The sequence below is a fragment of the Scyliorhinus torazame genome, chromosome 11 (assembly GCF_047496885.1).
Source record: "Scyliorhinus torazame isolate Kashiwa2021f chromosome 11, sScyTor2.1, whole genome shotgun sequence".
Classification (NCBI taxonomy): Eukaryota; Metazoa; Chordata; class Chondrichthyes; order Carcharhiniformes; family Scyliorhinidae; genus Scyliorhinus; species Scyliorhinus torazame.
Window position 1 is genome coordinate 176796544 of NC_092717.1, and position 20711 is coordinate 176817254.

General features: G+C 45.5%; 1 protein-coding gene across 3 annotated transcripts in view; it reads right to left on the minus strand.

The window, feature by feature from the left end:
• The window catches only part of nagpa (N-acetylglucosamine-1-phosphodiester alpha-N-acetylglucosaminidase), a 169005-nt gene that overhangs the window by 65258 nt on the left and 83036 nt on the right, over positions 1–20711 (minus strand). For all 3 annotated transcript variants that reach the window (XM_072468071.1, XM_072468070.1, XM_072468069.1), the window contains one exon: positions 18721–18860. In XM_072468071.1, coding sequence (XP_072324172.1) covers positions 18721–18860 — 140 coding nt within the window. The remainder of the gene's footprint in view (positions 1–18720; positions 18861–20711) is intronic.

Below are 20711 nucleotides of genomic sequence, written 5' to 3' on the forward strand. Positions count from 1 at the left end.
GAGCATGATTTTGTGAAGGGGAGGTTGTGCCTCACTAATGTTTTTATTAAAAATTTAGAGTACAAAATTCATTTTTTCCAATTAAGGGGCAGTTTAGCATGGCCAATCCACCTAGCTTGCACATTTTTGGATTGTGGGGGCAAAACCCATGCAAATACAGGGAGAATGTGCAAACTCCACATGGACAGTGACGCAGAGCCGGGATCGAACCTGGGACCTCGGCGCCGTGAGGCCGCAGTGCTAACCCACTGCGCCGCCATGCTGCCCTCGTGTCTCACTAACTTGATCAAGTATTTTGAGGTGACAAAGATGATTGATATGGGGAGGGCAGTGGATATTGTTTACATGGACTACAGCAAAGCCTTTGACAAGGTGCCTCATGGCAGACTGGTATGAAAGGTGAAGTCACACGGGATCAGAGGTGAGGTGGCAAGATGGATACAGAACTGGCTCGGTCACAGAAAGCAGAGGGTAGCAGTAGAAAGGTGTTTCTCTGAAGGTTGAGACCAGAGGTGTTCCACAGGGATCTGTGCTGGGGCCTCTGTTGTTTGTAGTATACATAAACAATTTTGAGGAAAACGTAATTAGTAAATTTGCGGATGACACCAAGGTTGGTGGAGTGACAGATAGTGTTGAGGATTGTCAGAGGATACAGCAGGACATAGATAGGTTGGTGATTTGGGCAGAGAAACGACAAATGGAGTTTAATTCGGACAAATGTGAGGTAATGCATTTTGGTAGGTCTAACAGAGGGGAAATATACTGTAAATGGTAAAACTCTTAGGAATATAGAAAATCAAAGAGATCTGGGTGTGCATGTCCACAGATCTTTGAAGGTGGCAATACAAGTGGACAAGGTAGTCAAGAAAGCATACGGAATGCTTGTCTTCATTGGATGGGGCATCGAGTATAATAACTGGCAAGTCATGCTAAGGTTGTATAGAACCTTGGTAAGGGCGCACTTGGAATATTGTGCACAATTCTGGTCGCCACACTACTAAAAGGATGTGGAGGCTTTGGAGAGGGTGCCGAGGAGGTTTACCAGGATATTGCCTGGTCTGGAGGGTGTTAGCTATACGGAGAGGTTATTATTAGAACAACAGAGGTTGAGGGGTGACCTTGTAGGGGTCTACAAGATTACGAGGGGCATGGATAGAGTGGATGGGCAGGCACTCTTTCCCAGGGTAGAGGGGTCAGTCACCAGGGGGCATAGGTCTAAGGTACGTGAGTCAAAAGTCTTTAAAAATAAATATTTTTATCCTCCTTTTTCACATTTATCATCATATTTACAACAATTAACAATAACAAGTATAATAGCAATCCCCTAGCCAACAATCCCCTCATCCCACCCACCCTCAAACAGCTCCCAACGTTTTGAATACAAAACACCAACGAAAAAGAAACATCATTAATTTATACATTCCAAACCCCGCCCCCCCAAATGTTTGTTGTCATCCAATTCGTGAAAATACTTGATGAACAAGGCCCATGAGTTGTAGAACCCTTCCATCCTCCCCCTCAACTCGAACTTCACTGTTTCGAGCGTGAAGAACTCCAGCAGGTCCCCCTGCCACGCCGAAGCACAGGACGGAGAAACTGACCTCTACCCCAACAGAATCCGCCTTTGGGCAATCAGCGAGGTGAGGGTTAAGACTCCTGCCTCCGTACTCGCTTCCAACCCCGGTCGATCTGACACCTCAATTATGGTTTCTAGGGGACCTGATTTGAGTCTCACATGCACCACCCTGGAGATTACCCTAAAGACCTCCCTCCAATACCCCTCCAGTTTTGGACAAGACCAAAACATATGAACGTGATTTGCAGGGGCCCCTCCGCAGCGTTCTCAAACATTCCTCCACCCCCTCAAAAAGTCAGCTCATCCTTACCCTTGTGAGGTGCACCCTGTAGACCACCTTCAAATGCATCAGACCCAACCTCGCGCACAAAGTTGAGGTATTCACCCTCCGAAGCACCTCACACCACAACCCCTCCTCCATGCCCTCCCCCAACTCTTCTGCCCACTTTGCCTTAATCCCATCTAGTGATACCTTATCTTCTTCCAGAATAACCCCATAAATCGCCGACACCACCTCTTCCTCAAATCCCCCGCCGTCAATATCTCTTCCAACAGTGTGGGGGGGACAGTGCAATCGGAAAGCTCTGTACCACCTTCCTCACAAAATTTTGGACCTGCATATATCTAAACATCTCCCCCTGCCCCAACCAATATTTCTCCCCTAGCTCCTCCAACTTCGTAAGTTGGCTTCCCAGAAACAAATCTTTTAATACCCTAACTCCCCTCTCCTCCCATCTCTGGCAATTCCCATCCCACCTCCCAGGTTCAAATCTATAATTCCCTCAAATCGGCATTTCCCTTGACCCAACTGCGCAACTGCCTCCAGATCCTGAGCGTCGCCACTACCACCGGACTCCCCGCGTATTCTCCTGGGGCCATCGGGAGCAGCGCGGTTGCGAACGCCCTCAACCTCAACCCCCTGCATAGACTCTCCTCCATTCTAACCCAATGAGAGTCCCCCCTTTCACCCAGCTCCACACCTTCTCAGCATTCGCCACCTAGTAATAATACAGTAAAGTTGTCCTCTCTGCAACAGCACCTTCCTAATCCTGACCACCTTTCATGGGGCAAACAGTAGAGGAGATGTGCGAGGTAGGTTTTTACGCAGAGGGTGGTGAGTGCCTGGAATGCGTTGCCAGGGGAGGTTGTGGAAGCAGATGCATGAACGGCGTTCAAAAAGCATCTTGACAAATACATGGATAGGATGGGAATAGACGGATACGACACAAGGAAGTGCTGAAGGTTTTGGCCACGGTTGGTATCATGACTGGTACAGGCTTGCAAGGCTGTAGGGCCCATTCCTGTGCTGAATTGTTCTTTTGTCCTTTGATCTGTATCCCATTAGGTTCCATAACCTGTTTAGCTAGGACTAAATACAATCCCTCAAATTATCTGCAATTCAGGGAATATCCAACAATCAAACATTAATCCATTAGCCCTTTATCTGTAACCAAATAAATGGTTGGAATCACTTCACCTTTCACGACTCCTTAATTACAGCTTTAAAAAAAAAAAAAAATTTTATTGAGGTATTTGAAATTTTTTATAACAGTAACAAACAATGACATCAACATGGTAAAATAAACAGTTTCCCCCCCCCAGCCCAATCTTCACGCACCTCAACCATACAACAACAATTCGCCCCCCCCTTGGAATACTGCATCTGCTGACATTTTAATTTTCCCCGAGAAAGTCGACGAACGTCTGCCACCTCCGGGTGAACCCTAACATTGACCCTCTTAAGACGAACTTTATTTTCTCGAGACTGAGAAACCCAGCCATGTCACTAACAGAGGTCTCTACACTCGGGGGAGTCCCTCCACATTAATAAGATCCGTCTCCGGGCTACCAGGGAGGCAAGGGCCAAGACATCGGCCTCTTTCGCCCTCTGAACTCCCGGATCTTCCGACACTCCAAAGATCGCTACCTCCGGACTTGGCACCACCCATGTTTTTAGCACCGGGGACATTGCTGTAGCAAAATCCTGCCAAAACCCTCTAAACTTCGGGCATGCCCGAAAGCTCCTGGCAAATATCCAATACCTTCCCCTCTCCCTCCCAGGTACTGGAAACTACTCTATCCTGAATCCCCCATGGCGGCAGCAGCGGAATGGCCGGCACCTGTTTTCTCAGGAAGTCTCGCACCTGCAAATACCTAAAACCATTCCCTGCTGGCAATTTAAATTTATCCTCCAACGGTTTCAAGCTGGGAAAGCTCCCGACCATAAATAGATCCTCCATCCATCTAATTCCTGCCCTCTGCCAACTCCAGAACCCGCCATTTAGCCTACCCGGTACAAACCTGTGGTTATTATAAATCGGGGTCCAAATCGATGCTCCCTCCACTCTCTTATATCTCCTCCATTGCCCCTAGATTCTCAGAGCCGCCACTACCACCAGACCTGTGGAGTATTGGACCGGCGTGAACAGCAGAGGTGCCGTTACCAGTGCACCCAGACTGGTGTCTTTACATGACGCCGCCTCCATCTGCTCCCATGCCACCCCCTCCCCCACTAGCCACTTCCTAATCATGGCTATATTAGCCGCCCAGTAGTAGTTGCAGAAGTTTGGCAGCGCCAACCCACCCTCCCCCCCGACTGCTCTCCAGCAACACTTTCTTCACTCGCGGGGTTTTACCCGCCCACACAAAGCCCAAAATAATCTTATTCACCCACTTGAAAAAAGCCTTAGGGATGAAGATGGGGAGGCACTGAAAGACTAACAGAAATCTGGGGAGGACCATCATTTTCACGGTCTGTCCCCTCCCTGTCAGTGATAGCGGGAGCATGTCCCATCTCTTAAAGTCTCCTTCCATTTGTTCTACCAACCAGGATATGTTTAACTTGTGCAGTACCTCCCATTCCCGGGCCACCTGGATTCCCAGATATCGAAAGCTCTTTCCTACCATTCTGAGCGGCAGCTCTCCCAGTTTCTTCCTCTGTCCTTTTACCTGGATCGCAAACATCTTGCTTTTCCCCATGTTCAATTTATACCGAAAAATTGCCAAATTCCCCCAAGATTTGCATTATTTCCCCCATTCCCTCCAGCGGGTCCGAAATGTACAAGAGCAGATCATCTGCATAGAGTGAGACCCAGTGCTCCACCCCACCCCGAACCAGCCCTTTCCAGTTCCTAGAGGCTGTGAACGCCATGGCCAATGGCTCTATGGCCAGAGCAAACAGTAATGGGGAGAGGGGGCACCTTGCCTCGCCCCTCGGTGTAGTTTAAAATAGCCCGACCTCAGCCGGTTCGTACGCACACTCGCTACTGGTGCCTGATAGAGCAACCGTACCCAGTCAAATAAAGCCCTCACCAAACCCAAACCTTCCCAGCGCCTCCCACAGGTAATTCCACTCCACCCGATCAAAAGCCTTCTCCACATCCATCGCCACCATCACCTCCGCCTCCTCTCCTTCTGAGGGCATCATAATAACATTGAGCAGCCTTCGAACATTGGCCTCGAGTTGCCTGCCCGTAACAAATTCCATCTGGTCTTCCCCTATCACTCACGGGACACAGTCCTCTATCCTTGTGGCCAGTATCTGAGCCAGCAGTTTGGCATCCACATTCAGTAGAGAAATCAGCCTGTGTGACCGCATTGCTCTGGATCCTTCTCCCGTTTCAGGATCAATGAAATCGAGGCCTACGACATGGTTGGGGGGAGGACTCCCTTCTCTCTTGCTTTGTTAAATATCCTCACCAGCAGTAGGCTCAATATCTCTGAAAACATCTTATAGAATTCCACCGGGTAGCTGTCAGGCCCCGGGGTCTTGCCCGACTGCATTATCTCCAGCCCCTTGATTATTTCCTCAATCTCAATTGGGGCTCCCAGCTCCTCCACCAGCTCCTCATCTACCATCGGGAACATCAACTGATCCAGAAACTGCCTCATCCCCTCCACCCTAGCCGGGGGTTCCGACTCATATAATTTACTATAGAAGTCCTTAAACACCCCGTTCACCCCTGCTGCGTCCAGGACAGTATTACCGTCTCTACTCTTTACCTATCTCCCTGGCCGCCTCCCTTTTCCTGAGCTGGTGCGCCAACATTGTGCTTGCCTCTTCCCCGTACTCATAGATCGCCACCCCCCCCCGGCCTTCAACTGTTCCACTGCTATCGCTGTGGACAACAGCCCAAACTCCACCTGTAACCTCCGCCGCTCCCTCAGTAGCCCTGCGTCCGGGGCCCCCGAGTATCTCCTGTCTATCTGGAGTATTTCCTCAACTAACCTGTCCCTCTCAGCCCGTTCGACCATTTCTCTATGGGCCCGTATCGAGATTAATTCCCCTCTGACTACTGCCTTCAAAGCTTCCCAGACCGTCGCTGCAGAGACCTCCCCCATATCATGTTTCCAGGTAGTTCTGGATGGACTTGTTAATCCGCTGTCATGTGAGAGTATCTTTAAGACATGGATGTTTAAGCAATGTACCTTTAAGAAAACAGTGATGTCAGAGAGTGGGTGGAGTTGGGCTTTAGATCAGCGATTTTGAAGTTTCAGTTTGAAAAAGCAGCTCGTGTGTGTGTGTGTGTGTGTGTGTGTGTGTTTCCAGAGAGCTGCAGTTTGAAAAAGCAGCTTGTGTGTGTCTGTGTGTTTCCAGAGAGCTGCAATTTGGAGGAAGAGAGCTTGCGGAGTGTCTGTGTTTTACAGTGAGCTGGATTTGCTGTGATCTCTGCCAAGAAAGACGATCTCTGGGTCATTTGGGTGATTTAAACTCATAATAGTAAAGCCTTTAACCTGATGTGATTCTGTTTAAAGGTGTTAAGTCTCTTGGAAGTTTGAAGGAACATTTTGAGGAATTACTTACTGTTGTAATATGTTCGGAGTTATCTTTGAAGTAAGGGGTGGTAAGAGATCCAATGTTCATTGAAGATGTTAAGTTGAGTTCATGGAATAAACATTGTTTTGTGTTTAAAAACCCACGTGTCCATAATTGTAATCCCACACCTAGGGAACAAGCCGTGTGCTAGGAAAAGCAACAAATACATTAAAGGGGGAGATTGGTTGAACTCCATGATACATTTTGGGGTTCTGAAAACGCCTCGCCCATAACACTTGGGGGCTCGAGGGGGATAAAAATCTATCTTGGATTGGCTTTTGTGAACTTAAAGACAGTGAAGGATTGTTGCTTTTCCGGTGTGGTATTTCAGTTTAAGTGGGGAGTGTGTTGTGGACAACGGCTTTTCAGAGGCTCAGATGTTTTTGGGGGTGGAGACTGTCACACGCAGTATTTACGGACAGATACGAAAAGCAGAATGTTGGGTCTGGCAAAAACATTGCAGTTAACATTACCTGACAAAATGCGAAAAGATGAGGTAATTATGGCGGTGGTTAAGCATTTAAAATTGTCGGAGATAGAGTTTGACTCATGGGAAATGGCAAAAATTCAGTTGCAAATTAAACAAATGGAACACGAGAAAGAAATAAAGCGGCTTGAATACGAAAGAGAGAGAGCGGAATAAGAAAGAGAAAGAGATAGAGAGGAAAAAGGAAAGGAGAGAGAAGAAAGAAACAAACAAAGAGATAGAGAGGAAAGGGAAAAAGAGAGAGAGTTTGAACTTCGGAAAATGGCTCCGAAACATGAAAATCAGTTAAAATTGGCAGACGCAAAGGGACACGTACAGTTGGAGGAGATGGATGAGGATAATGAGACAGAGCGTCATAGTCGAAGACGTGGTGGGGATCTATTTAAATATGTCCAAGCATTGCCAAAGTTTGAGGAGAAGGAGGTAGAAGCCTTTTTCATTTCATTTGCGAAGGTAGCTAAACAAATGCAATGGCCACAGGACATGTGGGTATTACTGATTCAAACAAAGCTGGTAGGTAGGGCTAGTGAAGTGTTTGCATCACTACCGGAGAAGGTATCTGGAACATTTGAGGAGGTGAAGAAATCCATCTTAAGTGCATATGAGCTAGTGCCTGAATCTTACAGACAAAGGTTTAGAAATTTAAGGAAAGAATTTGGTCAAACATACATGGAGTTTGAAAGGCTCAAACAGAGTCATTTTGATAGGTGGATAAGAGCTTTGAAAATAGGCCAAACGTATGAAGCTCTCAGAGAAATTATACTTTTGGAGGAGTTTAAAAATTCAATTCCTGATGTAGTGAGAACTCATGTGGAAGAACAGAGGGTTAAAACTGCGAGATTAGCAGCAGAAATAGCAGATGATTATGAATTAGTTCATAAATCAAAGATTGGTTTACAACATCAGTTTCAGCCTGTTAGGGGTAGAAACTGGGGACATGAGGAGTACTCAAGTGGTAAAGGTGAGGTGATCTGATGGGAGACAATAAAGAGAGTGTACCTCAGATTAAAAAAGAAATCCAGGAGGGTGGAAAAGAAATGAAAAGTTTCAGATGTTTTCACTGTAATAAACTAGGCCATGTAAAGTCATAGTGTTGGTGGTTGAAGAAAAGCACTGGGAAGGCTGATGTGGTAAAACAGGATAAGTCAGTGTGGTTTGTGAGAGTGGTAAAGGAAAGCCCAAGGGAAGCGAAGGAGGTGCAAACGATTGTACAGCCTGTTCAAGTAGTAATTGTTAAGAAGGTGCCAGATGTATTTAAAGAATTTACTTGTGTGGGTAAAGTTTACTCATGTGTATCAGGTGGAGCCAGTAAAGAAGTTACAATTTTAAAAGATACAGGGGCTAGTCCATCTTTAATGGTAAGAGATGAGGAATTATGTAGTTTGGGAAGAATGTTGCCAGAAAAGGTGGTGATATGTGGAATTCAGGGTGAGAGGAGTAGCGTTCCATTATATAAGGTAAAGTTGGAAAGTCCAAAGAAAAGTGGTGAAGTGGTAGTAGGAGTAATAGATAAACTATCTTGTCCAGGAATACAGTTTATCTTGGGTGTAGCCACGTAAAATGGCTGCTTCCCGATTAAATTGGTCAAACCCCGATCCAAAATGGCGAACGGCAGAGGCTGATGGGAAAATCAGCCAAGAGGACTCAAACGGACAGCTGCAGGTAAAACAGTGTATTCGCCTCTGGGGGAATCCAGACAGATCGAAACCTGCAGCCATTAACACCACAACAACCCAGCCATCTACATAGTAAACAGCCATCCCCGGGAACAATTGCTACACATTAGCAACATAAAGCTACTCCAGATCACTCGGCGCCAGGAGAGGCTAATACAAAGAAAGGTGGGCGACCACCCCCCGATCAAGGAAGCGCCCCATTATTGGAGCATATCGAACCAAGTGATTGGGACCAAGTCCAATCACTTGGAACCAGGGTCAAGGTCCGCCCCGAGAGGCGGGAAGCCCCTGGGAACTATAAGAGTAAGGGGCCAAGTTCAGATCGACCCTTCTCTTCCTGCTCGCAACCTTCGCAAGAACCTTCGACAAAGAAACAGTAAGTTTGACTCCAGCGATCGCTACCCGATAGACACTCCTAACCATCGACCTGTATCAGCCTTTGAATCCCGCGGGCTCAGGACCAATTCGAAAGACCATTCGTTTCCCTGACCTGGTGGGCCATTCCCAAAGATAAGTATTGGCCTCTTAGTTGTAGGTATTAGTCTAGAAGTAGGATTATTGTATAAGTATTTATTGCTGTATATAATAAATGATCGTTGATTTAACTCTTACTAAGCGGTGTGCTGCATTATTAATCATAACTTAAGCTTGAACCACGTGGCGGTATCAGAAAGATACCTGGCGACTCGTGAGCAAAGGTGACAGAATTAGAGCTGATAAAATTAAGGCTAATAAGAGCAACATGGGTAATGATATAGCTGGATCGCAGGTGGGAGTGATGCCTACTGTGGTCGATAAGCCAGTGGAAAATCAGACAACCGAAGGGTTGAAGGACGAATATCCTGGGATTTTTCCGGATTGTGTAGTAACAAGGTCGCAAAGTCACAGATTAAGACAAGAGGCAAAATCAAAGAGTGAAGATGAAGTTGAAGTGCAATTATCAGAAACGATTTTTGATCAGATGGTTGAAAAAGAACAAGAACAGGTGGAGGATGAGGCAGATATTTTTAGTTCAGGAAAATTGGCGGAGTTACAACAGAAAGATGTAGAAATAAAACGGATATATCAGAAAGCATATACGGAAGAGGAATCTGAGAGTATACCAGAGTGTTCTTACCGTAAAAGTGATGTCTTGATGAGAAAATGGAGACCTGTACATATGCAGGCGGATGAAAAGTGGGCAGAAGTTCATCAAGTAGTATTGCTGGTAGGGTATAGAATGGAGGTATTGTGAGTTGCACATGAGGTACCAGTGGGAGGTCATTTGGGAATAAGGAAAACTCAAGCTAAAATCCAGAAACATTTTTATTGGCCTGGACTACATAAAGATGTAGTTAAATTTTGTCAATCATGTCACACATGTCAAGTGATTGAGAAACCTCAAGCAGTGATAAAACCAGCGCCCTTAATACCCATTCCAGCATTTGAGGAACCTTTTATGAGGGTCCTAATTGATTGTGTAGGACTGTTTCCTAAAAAAAGTGGGAATCAATATCTTTTGACTATAATGGATGTGTCTACTAGGTTTCCAGAGGCCATTCCAGTACGTAATATTACAGCTAAAAGGATTGTGGAGGAGTTATTTAAATTCTTTACTAGATATGGACTACCCACAGAAATTCAATCGGATCCAGGATCACATTTTACTTCAAAGTTATTCAAAGAAGTTATGGATAGCTCAGGAATAAAACAATTTAAATCAACTGCGTACCATCCAGAAGCGCAGGGAGCGTTAGAAAGGTGGCATCAGACATTAAAGACAATGTTGAGGGCGTATTGTCAAGATTATCCAGAGGATTGGGATAAAGGAATTCCATTCGTATTGTTTGCAATTAGGGATGCACCTAATGAGTCTACCAAATTTAGGCCTTTTGAACTAATTTTTGGTCATGAGGTAAGAGGACCACTTAAATTGATTAAGGAAAAATTGGTGGGTGAGAAATCGGAAATTACATTATTGGATTAAGTGTCAAATTTTAGGGAACGATTAAATAGAGCAGGTGAATTGGCTAGACAACATTTGAAAGTTGCACAAAACGTGATGAAACGGGTAGCGGACAAGAAATCCAAAGTTCGTATTTTTGCTAGTGGGGATAAAGTTTTAGTGTTGTTACCAGTATTAGGTGAGCCTTTAAAAGCTAGGTTTTGTGGACCGTATCAGATTGAAAGGAAATTAAGTGAGGTGAATTATGTGGTAAAAACACCTGATAGAAGGAAGACTCACCGAGTGTGTCATGTGAATATGCTTAAAAGGTACTTTGAAAGGGAAGGAGAGAAAAAGGAGATTTTAATGATTCTAACTCAAAGTGACGAACCAAATTCAGATGACTGTGAATTTGACATAGCTCAAATTAAATTGGAAAACGAGAATGTTCTTAAAAATTGGGATGAATTGTTAAGTTACCTTCCAGAGGAAAAATGAACTGACCTGAAAGAGTAATTGATATCACATGGGCAAGTTTGTAGAGATAAATTGGGAAGTACTAAAATGGCTACACGCAGATGTGGGAAATGCTGTTCCTATCAAACATCCATATAGACTTAATCGTTTAAAATTGGCACAGGTTTAACAGAGAGATTGAGTATGCTGAAGAATGACATAATTGAAGTGGGTTGCAGCCAATGGAGCTCACCCACAGTGATGGTACCTAAACCACACGGTACCCAATGATTGTGTGTGGACTATCGAAAGGTGAATGCAGTTACAAGAATGGACTCTTATCCTTTCATTGCATTGAGAAAGTGGGACAATCCGCTTTTATTTCCAAATTGGATTTGCTGAAAGGTTACTGGCAAGTACCTTTATCTGAAAGGGCGAAGGAGATTTCAGCTTTTGTGACTCCAGATGGTATATAGCAGTTCAAAGTTATGCCATTTGACATGAAAAGTGCCCCAGCAACATTTCAACGGTTAACTAATACAGTCGTTTCAGGATTACCCAATTGTGCGGTATACATCGACGATCTGGTAGTTTTCAGCCAGACATGGAAAGAACATTTAAAACATCTGAGCGAGTTATTCGATCGACTTCAGGAGGTGGGTTTGGTGATAAACCCAGCCAAAAGTGAATTTGGAAAAGCCCAAGTCATTTTCCTTGGCCATACAATCGGACAGGGTCGACTGGTCCCACGGGATGTGAAAACAAAAGTTATTGGGGAGTTTCCGATATCCTCGACACGACGGGAAATAATGCGATTTCTTGGTATGAGTGGATTTTACCGGAAATTTGTACCAAATTTTAGCAGTGTGGTCGCTCCACTGACGGACTTGCTCAAGAAGCGTAACAAATTCCAGTGGACAGCGGAGTGTCAACAGGCATTTGACGGCCTGAAGGCTGTGTTAACCACTGCTCCTGTGTTACTCATCCCAAATTATACCAAACCCTTCAAAGTGGCTGTTGATGCGAGCGATGTGGGCATAGGTGTGGTGCTTCTATAAGACGACGAAGAAGGGCTAGAGCGGCCTGTTGGTTATTTTTCAAAGAAATTGAATTCTCACCAGAAAAAGTATTCGACGATTGATTAGGAGACTTTGAGTTTGGTGCTGGCTTTGCAACATTTTCACATTTATGTGACCAGCAATCCATCTGACACCATTATATATACTGATCATAATCCTTTGACATTTTTGGAGCGATTCCGGAATAACAATGCACGGCTGTTTTGCTGGAGTTTATTGTTACAGCCATTTCATTTAAAAATAGTATATGTGGTAGGACGGGAAAATGTGATAGCCGATGCTTTGTCACGAACGTGATCAATTGAGAAGGTTTTCGGTGGGAGGAAGAACAACGAAGAAAAATGGACTATATTATCATAGAATTTACAGTGCAGAAGGAGGCCATTCGGCCCATCAAGTCTGCACCGGCTCTTGGAAAGAGCACCCTACCCAAGGTCATATTATACCTGTTTGAGTGTGTTGTTTTCTTTAAATGAAAATGTATATTTACGGTGTGCATTTCTTAGTGGATGGTGCAAAAGTGAAAAATGAAACCATCTTGAAGTTGATGGTTTATTTTTTTTCTTGGGGGGAGGTGTCATGTGAGAGTACTTTTAAGACATGGATGTTTAAGCAATGTACCTTGAAGGAAACAGTGATGTCAGAGAGTGGGTGGAGCTGGGTTTTAGTTCAGCCATTTTGAAGTTTCAGTTTGAAAAAGCAGCTTGTACGTGTCTGTGTTTCCAGAGAGCTGCAGTTTGGAGGAAAAGAGCTTGGGGAGTGTCTGTGTTTTGCAGTGAGCTGGATTTGCTGTGATCTCTGCCATGAAAGACTATCTCTGGATCATTTGGGTGATTTAAACTCATAATAGCCTTTAACCTGATGTAATTCTGTTTAAAGGTGTTAAGTCTCTTGGAAGTTTGAAGGAACATAGAACATAGAACGATACAGCGCAGCGCCGAAACAAAAGCCATCTAACCTACACCATGCCATTATCAGCCATATGTTTATCCAATAAACTTTTAAATGCCCTCAATGTTGGCGAGTTCACTACTGTTGCAGGTAGGGCATTCCACGGCCTCACTACTCTTTGCGTAAAGAACCTACCTCTGACCTCTGTCCTATATCTATTACCCCTCAGTTTAAAGCTATGTCCCCTCGTGCCAGCCATTTCCATCCGCGGGAGAAGGCTCTCACTGTCCACCCTATCTAACCCCCTGATCATTTTGTATGCCTCTATTAAGTCTCCTCTTAACCTTCTTCTCTCCAACGAAAACAACCTCAAGTCCATCAGCCTTTCCTCATAAGATTTTCCCTCCATACCAGGCAACATCCTGGTAAATCTTCTCTGCACACGCTCCAAAGCCTCCACGTCCTCCCGATCATGCGGTGACCAGAACTGTACGCAATACTCCAAATGCGGCCGTACCAGAGTTTTGTACAGCTGCAACATGACCTCCTGACTCCGGAACTCAATCCCTCTACCAATAAAGGCCAACACTCCATAGGCCTTCTTCACAACCCTATCAACCTGAGTGGCAACTTTCAGGGATCTATGTACATGGACACCTAGATCCCTCTGCTCATCCACACTTCAAGAACTTTACCATTAGCCAAATATTCCGCATTCCTGTTATTCCTTCCAAAGTGAATCACCTCACACTTCTCTACATTAAACTCCATTTGCCACCTCTCAGCCCAGCTCTGCAGCTTATCTATATCCCTCTGTAACCTGCTACATCCTTCCACACTGTCGACAACACCACCGACTTTAGTGTCGTCTGCAAATTTACTCACCCACCCCTCTGCGCCTTCCTCTAGGTCATTGATAAAAATGAAAAACAGCAACGGCCCCAGAACAGATCCTTGTGGTACGCAACTTGTAACTGAACTCCATTCTGAACATTTCCCATCAACCACCACCCTCTGTCTTCTTTCAGCTAGCCAATTTCTGATCCACATCTCTAAATCTCCCTCAATCCCCAGCCTCCGTATTTTCTGCAATAGCCTACCGTGGGGAACCTTATCAAACGCTTTACTGAAATCCATATACACCACATCAACTGCTCTACCCTCGTCTACCTGTTCAGTCACCTTCTCAAAGAACTCGATAAGGTTTGAGGCATGACCTACCCTTCACAAAGCCATGCTGACTATCCCCGATCATATTATTCCTATCTAGATGATTATAAATCTTGTCTCTTATAATCCCCTCCAAGACTTTACCCGCTACAGACGTGAGGCTCACTGGTCTATAGTTGTCGGGGTTGTCTCTGCTCCCCTTTTTGAACAAAGGGACCACATTTGCTATCCTCCAGTCCTCTGGCACTATTCCTGTAGCCAATGAGGACATAAAAATCAAAGCCAAAGGTCCAGCGATCTCTTCCCTGGCCTCCCAGAGAATCCTAGGATAAATCCCATCAGGCCCCGGGGACTTATCTATTTTCAGCCTGTCCAGAATTGCCAACACCTCTTCCCTACGTACCTCAATGCCATCTATTCTAATAGCCTGGGTCTCAGCATTCTCCTCCACAACATTATCTTTTTCCTGAGTGAATACTGACGAAAAATATTCATTTAGTATCTCTCCTATCTCTTCAGACTCCACACACAACTTCCCATCCCTGTCCTTGACTGGTCCTACTCTTTCCCTAGTCATTCGCTTATTCCTGACATACCTATAGAAAGCTTTTGGGTTTTCCTTGATCCTACCTGCCAAATACTTCTCATGTCCCCTCCTTGCTCGTCTTAGCTCTCGCTTTAGATCCTTCCTCGCTACCTTATAACTATCCATCGCCCCAACTGAAACTTCACACCTCATCTTCACATAGGCACATTTTGAGGAATTATTTACTGTTGTAATATGTTCGGAGTTATCTTTGAAGTAAGGGGTGTTAAGAGATCCAATATTTATTTAAGATGTTAAGTTGAGTTCATGGAATAAACATTGTTTTGTGTTTAAAAACCCACGTGTCCATAATTGTAATCCCACACCTAGGGAACAAGCCGTGTTCTAGGAAAAGCAACAAATACATTAAAGGGGGAGATTGGTTGAACTCCATGATACATTTTGGGGTTCTGAAAATGACTCTCCCATAACACTGCCCACAGATCACTTCGTCCGCTAGCAACCCCACATCCAGTCTCCACAGCGGGCATTGCCCTCTCTCCACACTAACCCGCAGATCCACAGTGCGGGGCATGATCTGACACTGCAATTGCCGAGTACTCAGCATCCACCACCTTCGGCATTAGCGCCTGCTCAGAACAAAAAGGTCGATGCGAGAGTATACCTTGTGGACATGTGGAAAAAAAGGAAAATTATTTCGTCCTCGGCCGTGCAAACCTCCATGGGTCTACTTCCCCCATCTGTTCCATAAAACCCTTCAATTCCTTTGCCACAGCTGGCGTCCTCCCTGTCCTGGACTTTGACTGGTCCAATTCCGGATTAATGACTGTATTGAAGTCCCCACCCATGTTCAGCTTATGTGACTCTAAGTCTGGGATCTTACCTAATGCCCGCATCGTCCCAATTCGGAGCATATATGTTCACAAGTACCACTCACACCTCCTCCAGCTTCCCACTCACCATTATGTACCTACCCCCCTTGACTGACACGATTCTCCCGGCCTCGAATGCCACTCGTTTGCTGATCAAGATCGCTACCACCGGTCTTTGAGTCCAGTCCTGAGTGGAACACTTGGCTGACCCATCCCTTCCTCAATCTCATCTGGTCTGTAACCTTTAGGTGTGTCTCTTGTAGCATTGCCATGTCTGCCTTCAGCTCCCTCAAATGCGCAAACATGCGAGCCCTCTTGACCGGCCCATTCAGTCCTCCCACGTTCCATGTGATCAGCCTGGACGGGGGTCTTACAACCCCTCCACCCTGCCGACTAGCCATCACCCTTTTTAGGTCGGGCTCAAGCTCGCACCCTCCACTTCCTCGAGTCCCCACTCGGGTAGTCGCCGTTCCCGACCTCCCATTTGTCCCCTCGTTACAGTTCCTCCCCTGTCAGCAAAGCAGCTTCTCCCCCCCCCCCACCTCCCTCCCTCCCCCCCTAGCAACAACACTAGAAACCCAATCCCCCAAGTCAACCTCCAGCTTAACACCTGCTCACCCCCCACTGCGCTTCCGAGAGTCAGCTGACCCATGCTGACTTGGTAGTTCCCACCCCTGGCACCAAGCGGATTGTCTCCCTAGTGTCCTCTTCCCTCTTCCCCCACATGAATAAACATTTTAAAAGCATCGCATTCCCAAGTAAACAAACATCAGAAAAAAGTGAAGGAACAGTCACTTTAGAAAAATAGTCACCCAAAAAGCAGAACCAAATTCAAAGCACATCCCCCCCCCCTCTAACCAGGTCCCTGCAAGACAAAGCAACCTTTAACCATCCACACAGCCCATTAGTTCACATAGAGCTACTTAAATTTATACAATCCAGCACCACAAATCGCCGCCACAGTACTTCTCCAAGGCTTCAGTGTCTTTTATTTTGCCTCCACCTTCATTTCTTTAATAAAGATCCATACTTCGTCTGGCGTTTCAAAGTAGAAGTCCCGCACCTGATGTGTGATCCACAGACGGGCTGGGTACAGCATCCCGCACTTCACCCCCTTCTTAAAGAGGGTTGTCTTTGCCCGAATGAACCCAGCTCGCCTCTTGGTCAAATCCGCTCCCAGGTCATGATCGATGCACAACTCACAGTTCTCCCACTTGCTGCTCCGTTCTTTCTTGGCCCACCGCAAAACGTGTTCCTTGTCAATGAAACGGTGAAAACGTATCACCATGGCCCTCGGCCGCTCTGGGCTTCCTCGCGAGGGCTCTGTGTGTTCTGTCCAATTCCAGGGGCCGAGGTAACGCCCCAGCCCTCATCAACTTCTCCAACATGTCCGTCACATAAGCCCTCGCATCCGATCCCTCACTGCCTTCAGGGAGGCCAACAATTCTGAGATTCTGCCTCCTGGACCTATTCTCCAGGTCCTCCAGCTTCTCCTGCATTCTTTTCTGGCAGTCGTTCATCATCCCCACCTTGCTTTCCAGCACAGTTATATACTCCTCGTGCTCAGACAACTTTTGTTCCACCTCCTGGATCGCTCTCCCATGGGTTTCCTGATTCTGAACCAATCGGGTCCACTGGTCCTTCTTCAGCTTGGCGAAGCAATCCTCGAAAAACTTCACCAGCTGCTCCGTCAACCACTGTGCCATCTCCCCACAGACCTGCTGCCCCACCATGCTTTCCCACATTACCAGCTCTGCTTGCGTCTTCCTTATAGGACTTGGTCGTCTCACATGGCCACTTCTGGTCCAATTCTCAATACACCGGAGGGGAATTTCTCCTTACTGTCTCACTCTTCACCGATTTATCCCATAAAATCCAAAAGAAAACTGGGGAAAAAGGTCCAAAAGTCCATTACAGGCGGGAGCTATCAAATGTGCAACCTACTCCTCCATGGCCGCCACCGGAAGTGCTTAATTACAGCTTTAGTAGACACATTGTCTGTGTGTATTTTAAACCAGGGATTTTAATAGCATTACGGCAACAGAATATAAAAGATAATGTATAACAATTTCTACATTCATCACAGGGGGGTTCAGTATGTGTCAGAGAGAAATCAGGGATTTTTAAATTCTCAGAACAAAAACTACAGGCTATTGGGGCAGCAGTTGACTGAATAATCAGCTTTAGGATTCAGAAACGTGATCAGTTTGGCAGAGGTCCTATTGGACAACTGAGTTTTAAAAAATGTTTTAAGTGACTGCGTGGGTCTCACCCCCATAACCCAAAACGATGTGCAGGGTAGGTGGATTGGCCACGCTAAAATTGCCCCTTCATTGGAAAAAAATTGGGTACTCTAAATTTCTATTAAAAAATTAAAAATTCCAACGGTGGTGCAGTGGTTAGCACTGGTGCCACATGGCGCGGAGGACCCAGGTTTGATCCCAGCCCCAGGTCACTGTCCGTGTGCTGCTTGCACATTCTCCCCGTGTGTGTGGGGGTCTCACCACACAACCCAAAGATGTGCAGGGTAGGTGAATTGGCCATGCTAAATTGCCCCTTAAATGGGGGGGAAAAAAAGAATTGGGTACTCTAAATTTAAACAAAAAGTTAATCAGCAGGCTTCATAGTAACCATTTTCTACAGAAAAATTATAGAATATTCATTTTCAGAAATTCACAGTTTGTTGAAGTCAAGTATTATTCAAACTTGGTCAGTCATAAAAGTACGGCAGCTGCCAGCTTAAAACATACATATTACACACACCAACCCTCAAGTCTTTGTGCTCTAAATTAATGAGCAAAAATTCATTTTAGATTTCCTCTGCGATTTCGGTGGGTAATAATTAACGTGGGAATTATTACCTAGTTTGCAAACAAAATGTTGCTGTGAAAAGTGTTTTTAAAACAGTTTTTGAAATAACCATCAATTTTAATGTTTAATATCAATTGCTGCTTGATCAACTGCAGCAATATTGTTTTTGTGTAACAACCCAAAGCTAGACACATACTCAAAAACATACAATTCCTCTAAACATAAATAGTTAACACTGCTCTGAACCATTTACTTATGAGAATTAAGTGCAGCATCATCAAAATGCTTGCAGTGAAAGGGAAAAAACAGGTTACAAACAGTTTGATTGTTTGCTTTTGGAACAAGGCAACAAATTTTCAAATGCTTTCACAGTCTTTACATGTTGAAGCCACAGGTTTTGGCTCTTGTACAATACCTGTTTCTTGCGTCTTTGAACACTCAGCCGATTGGCTCTCATTAACATAAATCGTGCCATTTCGCAGGAGCCATATTACTCCACTCACTAGTTGAACAAAGGGGTTTTCTTTATCCAAGATATCCTCTTCTGACAGATACCTGTCAATATTTAAGAATTTTGATCACATGTCTAATATAGTACATTTGTTTCCTTTTAAATATACATTATGTATTTTATCTGAGCAAGACACAAAGAAAAAAGGTTCCTGTAAACAACATCTATTCGAGGATAATAGCAGGTAAATGAACTGATACTAGACTTTTAAGATAATATAGTTATGTTGGAACAGGATTCTATAGAATGAAGTCTATCAACATAGTACTGTGGGAGCGCTGCACTGTTGGAGGTGCCATAAAAATCTCATGGTACTATTTCTTTTTTTTTATTAAATATTTTATTGAAAATTTTTGGTCAACCAACACAGTACATTGTGCATCCTTTACACAATATTATAACAACACAAATAACAATGACCTATTTTATAAACAAAAAATTAATAAATAATAAATAACAAAAATGAAAACTAGCCCTAATTGGCAACTGCCTTGTCACAAGTAACACTCTCCAAAAATATAATTTAACAGTCCAATATATAATTGTCTGTAGCAACGACCTATACATACTATACAGTATATATTAACAACCCTGAGAGTCCTTCTGGTTCCTCCCCCCCCCCCCGATCCTGGGCTGCTGCTGCTGCCTTCTTTTTCCCATTCCGTCTATCTTTCTGCGAGGTATTCGATGAACGGTTGCCACCGCCTGGTGAACCCTTGAGCCGACCCCCTTAGGACGAACTTAATCCGCTCTAGCTTTATAAACCCCGCCATGTCATTTATCCAGGTCTCCACCCCCGGGGGCTTGGCTTCTTTCCACATTAGCAATATCCTGCGCCGGGCTACTAGGGACGCAAAGGCCAAAACATCGGCCTCTCTCGCCTCCTGCACTCCCGGCTCTTGTGCAACCCCAAATATAGCCAACCCCCAGCTTGGTTCGACCCGGACTCCTACTACTTTTGAAAGCACCTTTGTCACCCCCATCCAAAACCCCTGTAGTGCCGGGCATGACCAAAACATATGGGTATGATTCGCTGGGCTTCTCGAGCACCTCGCACACCTATCCTCCACCCCAAAAAATTTACTGAGCCGTGCTCCAGTCATATGTGCCCTGTGTAATACCTTAAACTGAATCAGGCTTAGCCTGGCACACGAGGACGACGAGTTTACCCTGCTTAGGGCATCTGCCCACAGCCCCTCCTCGATCTCCTCCCCCAGCTCTTCTTCCCATTTCCCTTTTAGTTCATCTACCATAGTCTCCCCTTCGTCCCTCATTTCCCTATATATATCTGACGCCTTACCATCCCCCTCCCATGTCTTTGAGATCACTCTGTCCTGCACCTCTTGTGTCGGGAGCTGCGGGAATTCCCTCACCTGTTGCCTCGCAAAAGCCCTCAGTTGCATATACCTGAATGCATTCCCTTGGGGCAACCCATATTTCTCGGTCAGCGCTCCCAGACTCGCGAACTTCCCATCCACAAACAGATCTTTCAGTTGCGTTATTCCTGCTCTTTGCCACATTCCATATCCCCCATCCATTCCCCCCGGGGCAAACCTATGGTTGTTTCTTATCGGGAACCCCCCCAAGGCTCCAGTCTTTCCCCTATGCCGTCTCCACTGTCCCCAAATCTTCAGTGTAGCCACCACCACCGGGCTTGTGGTGTAGTTCCTCGGTGAGAACGGCAATGGGGCTGTCACCAGAGCCTGTAGGCTAGTCCCCCTACAGGACGCCCTCTCTAATCTCTTCCACGCCGCTCCCTCCTCCTCTCCCATCCACTTACTCACCATTGAAATATTAGCGGCCCAATAATACTCACTTAGGCTCGGTAGTGCCAGCCCCCCCCTATCCCTGCTACGCTGTAAGAATCCCTTCCTCACTCTCGGGGTCTTCCCGGC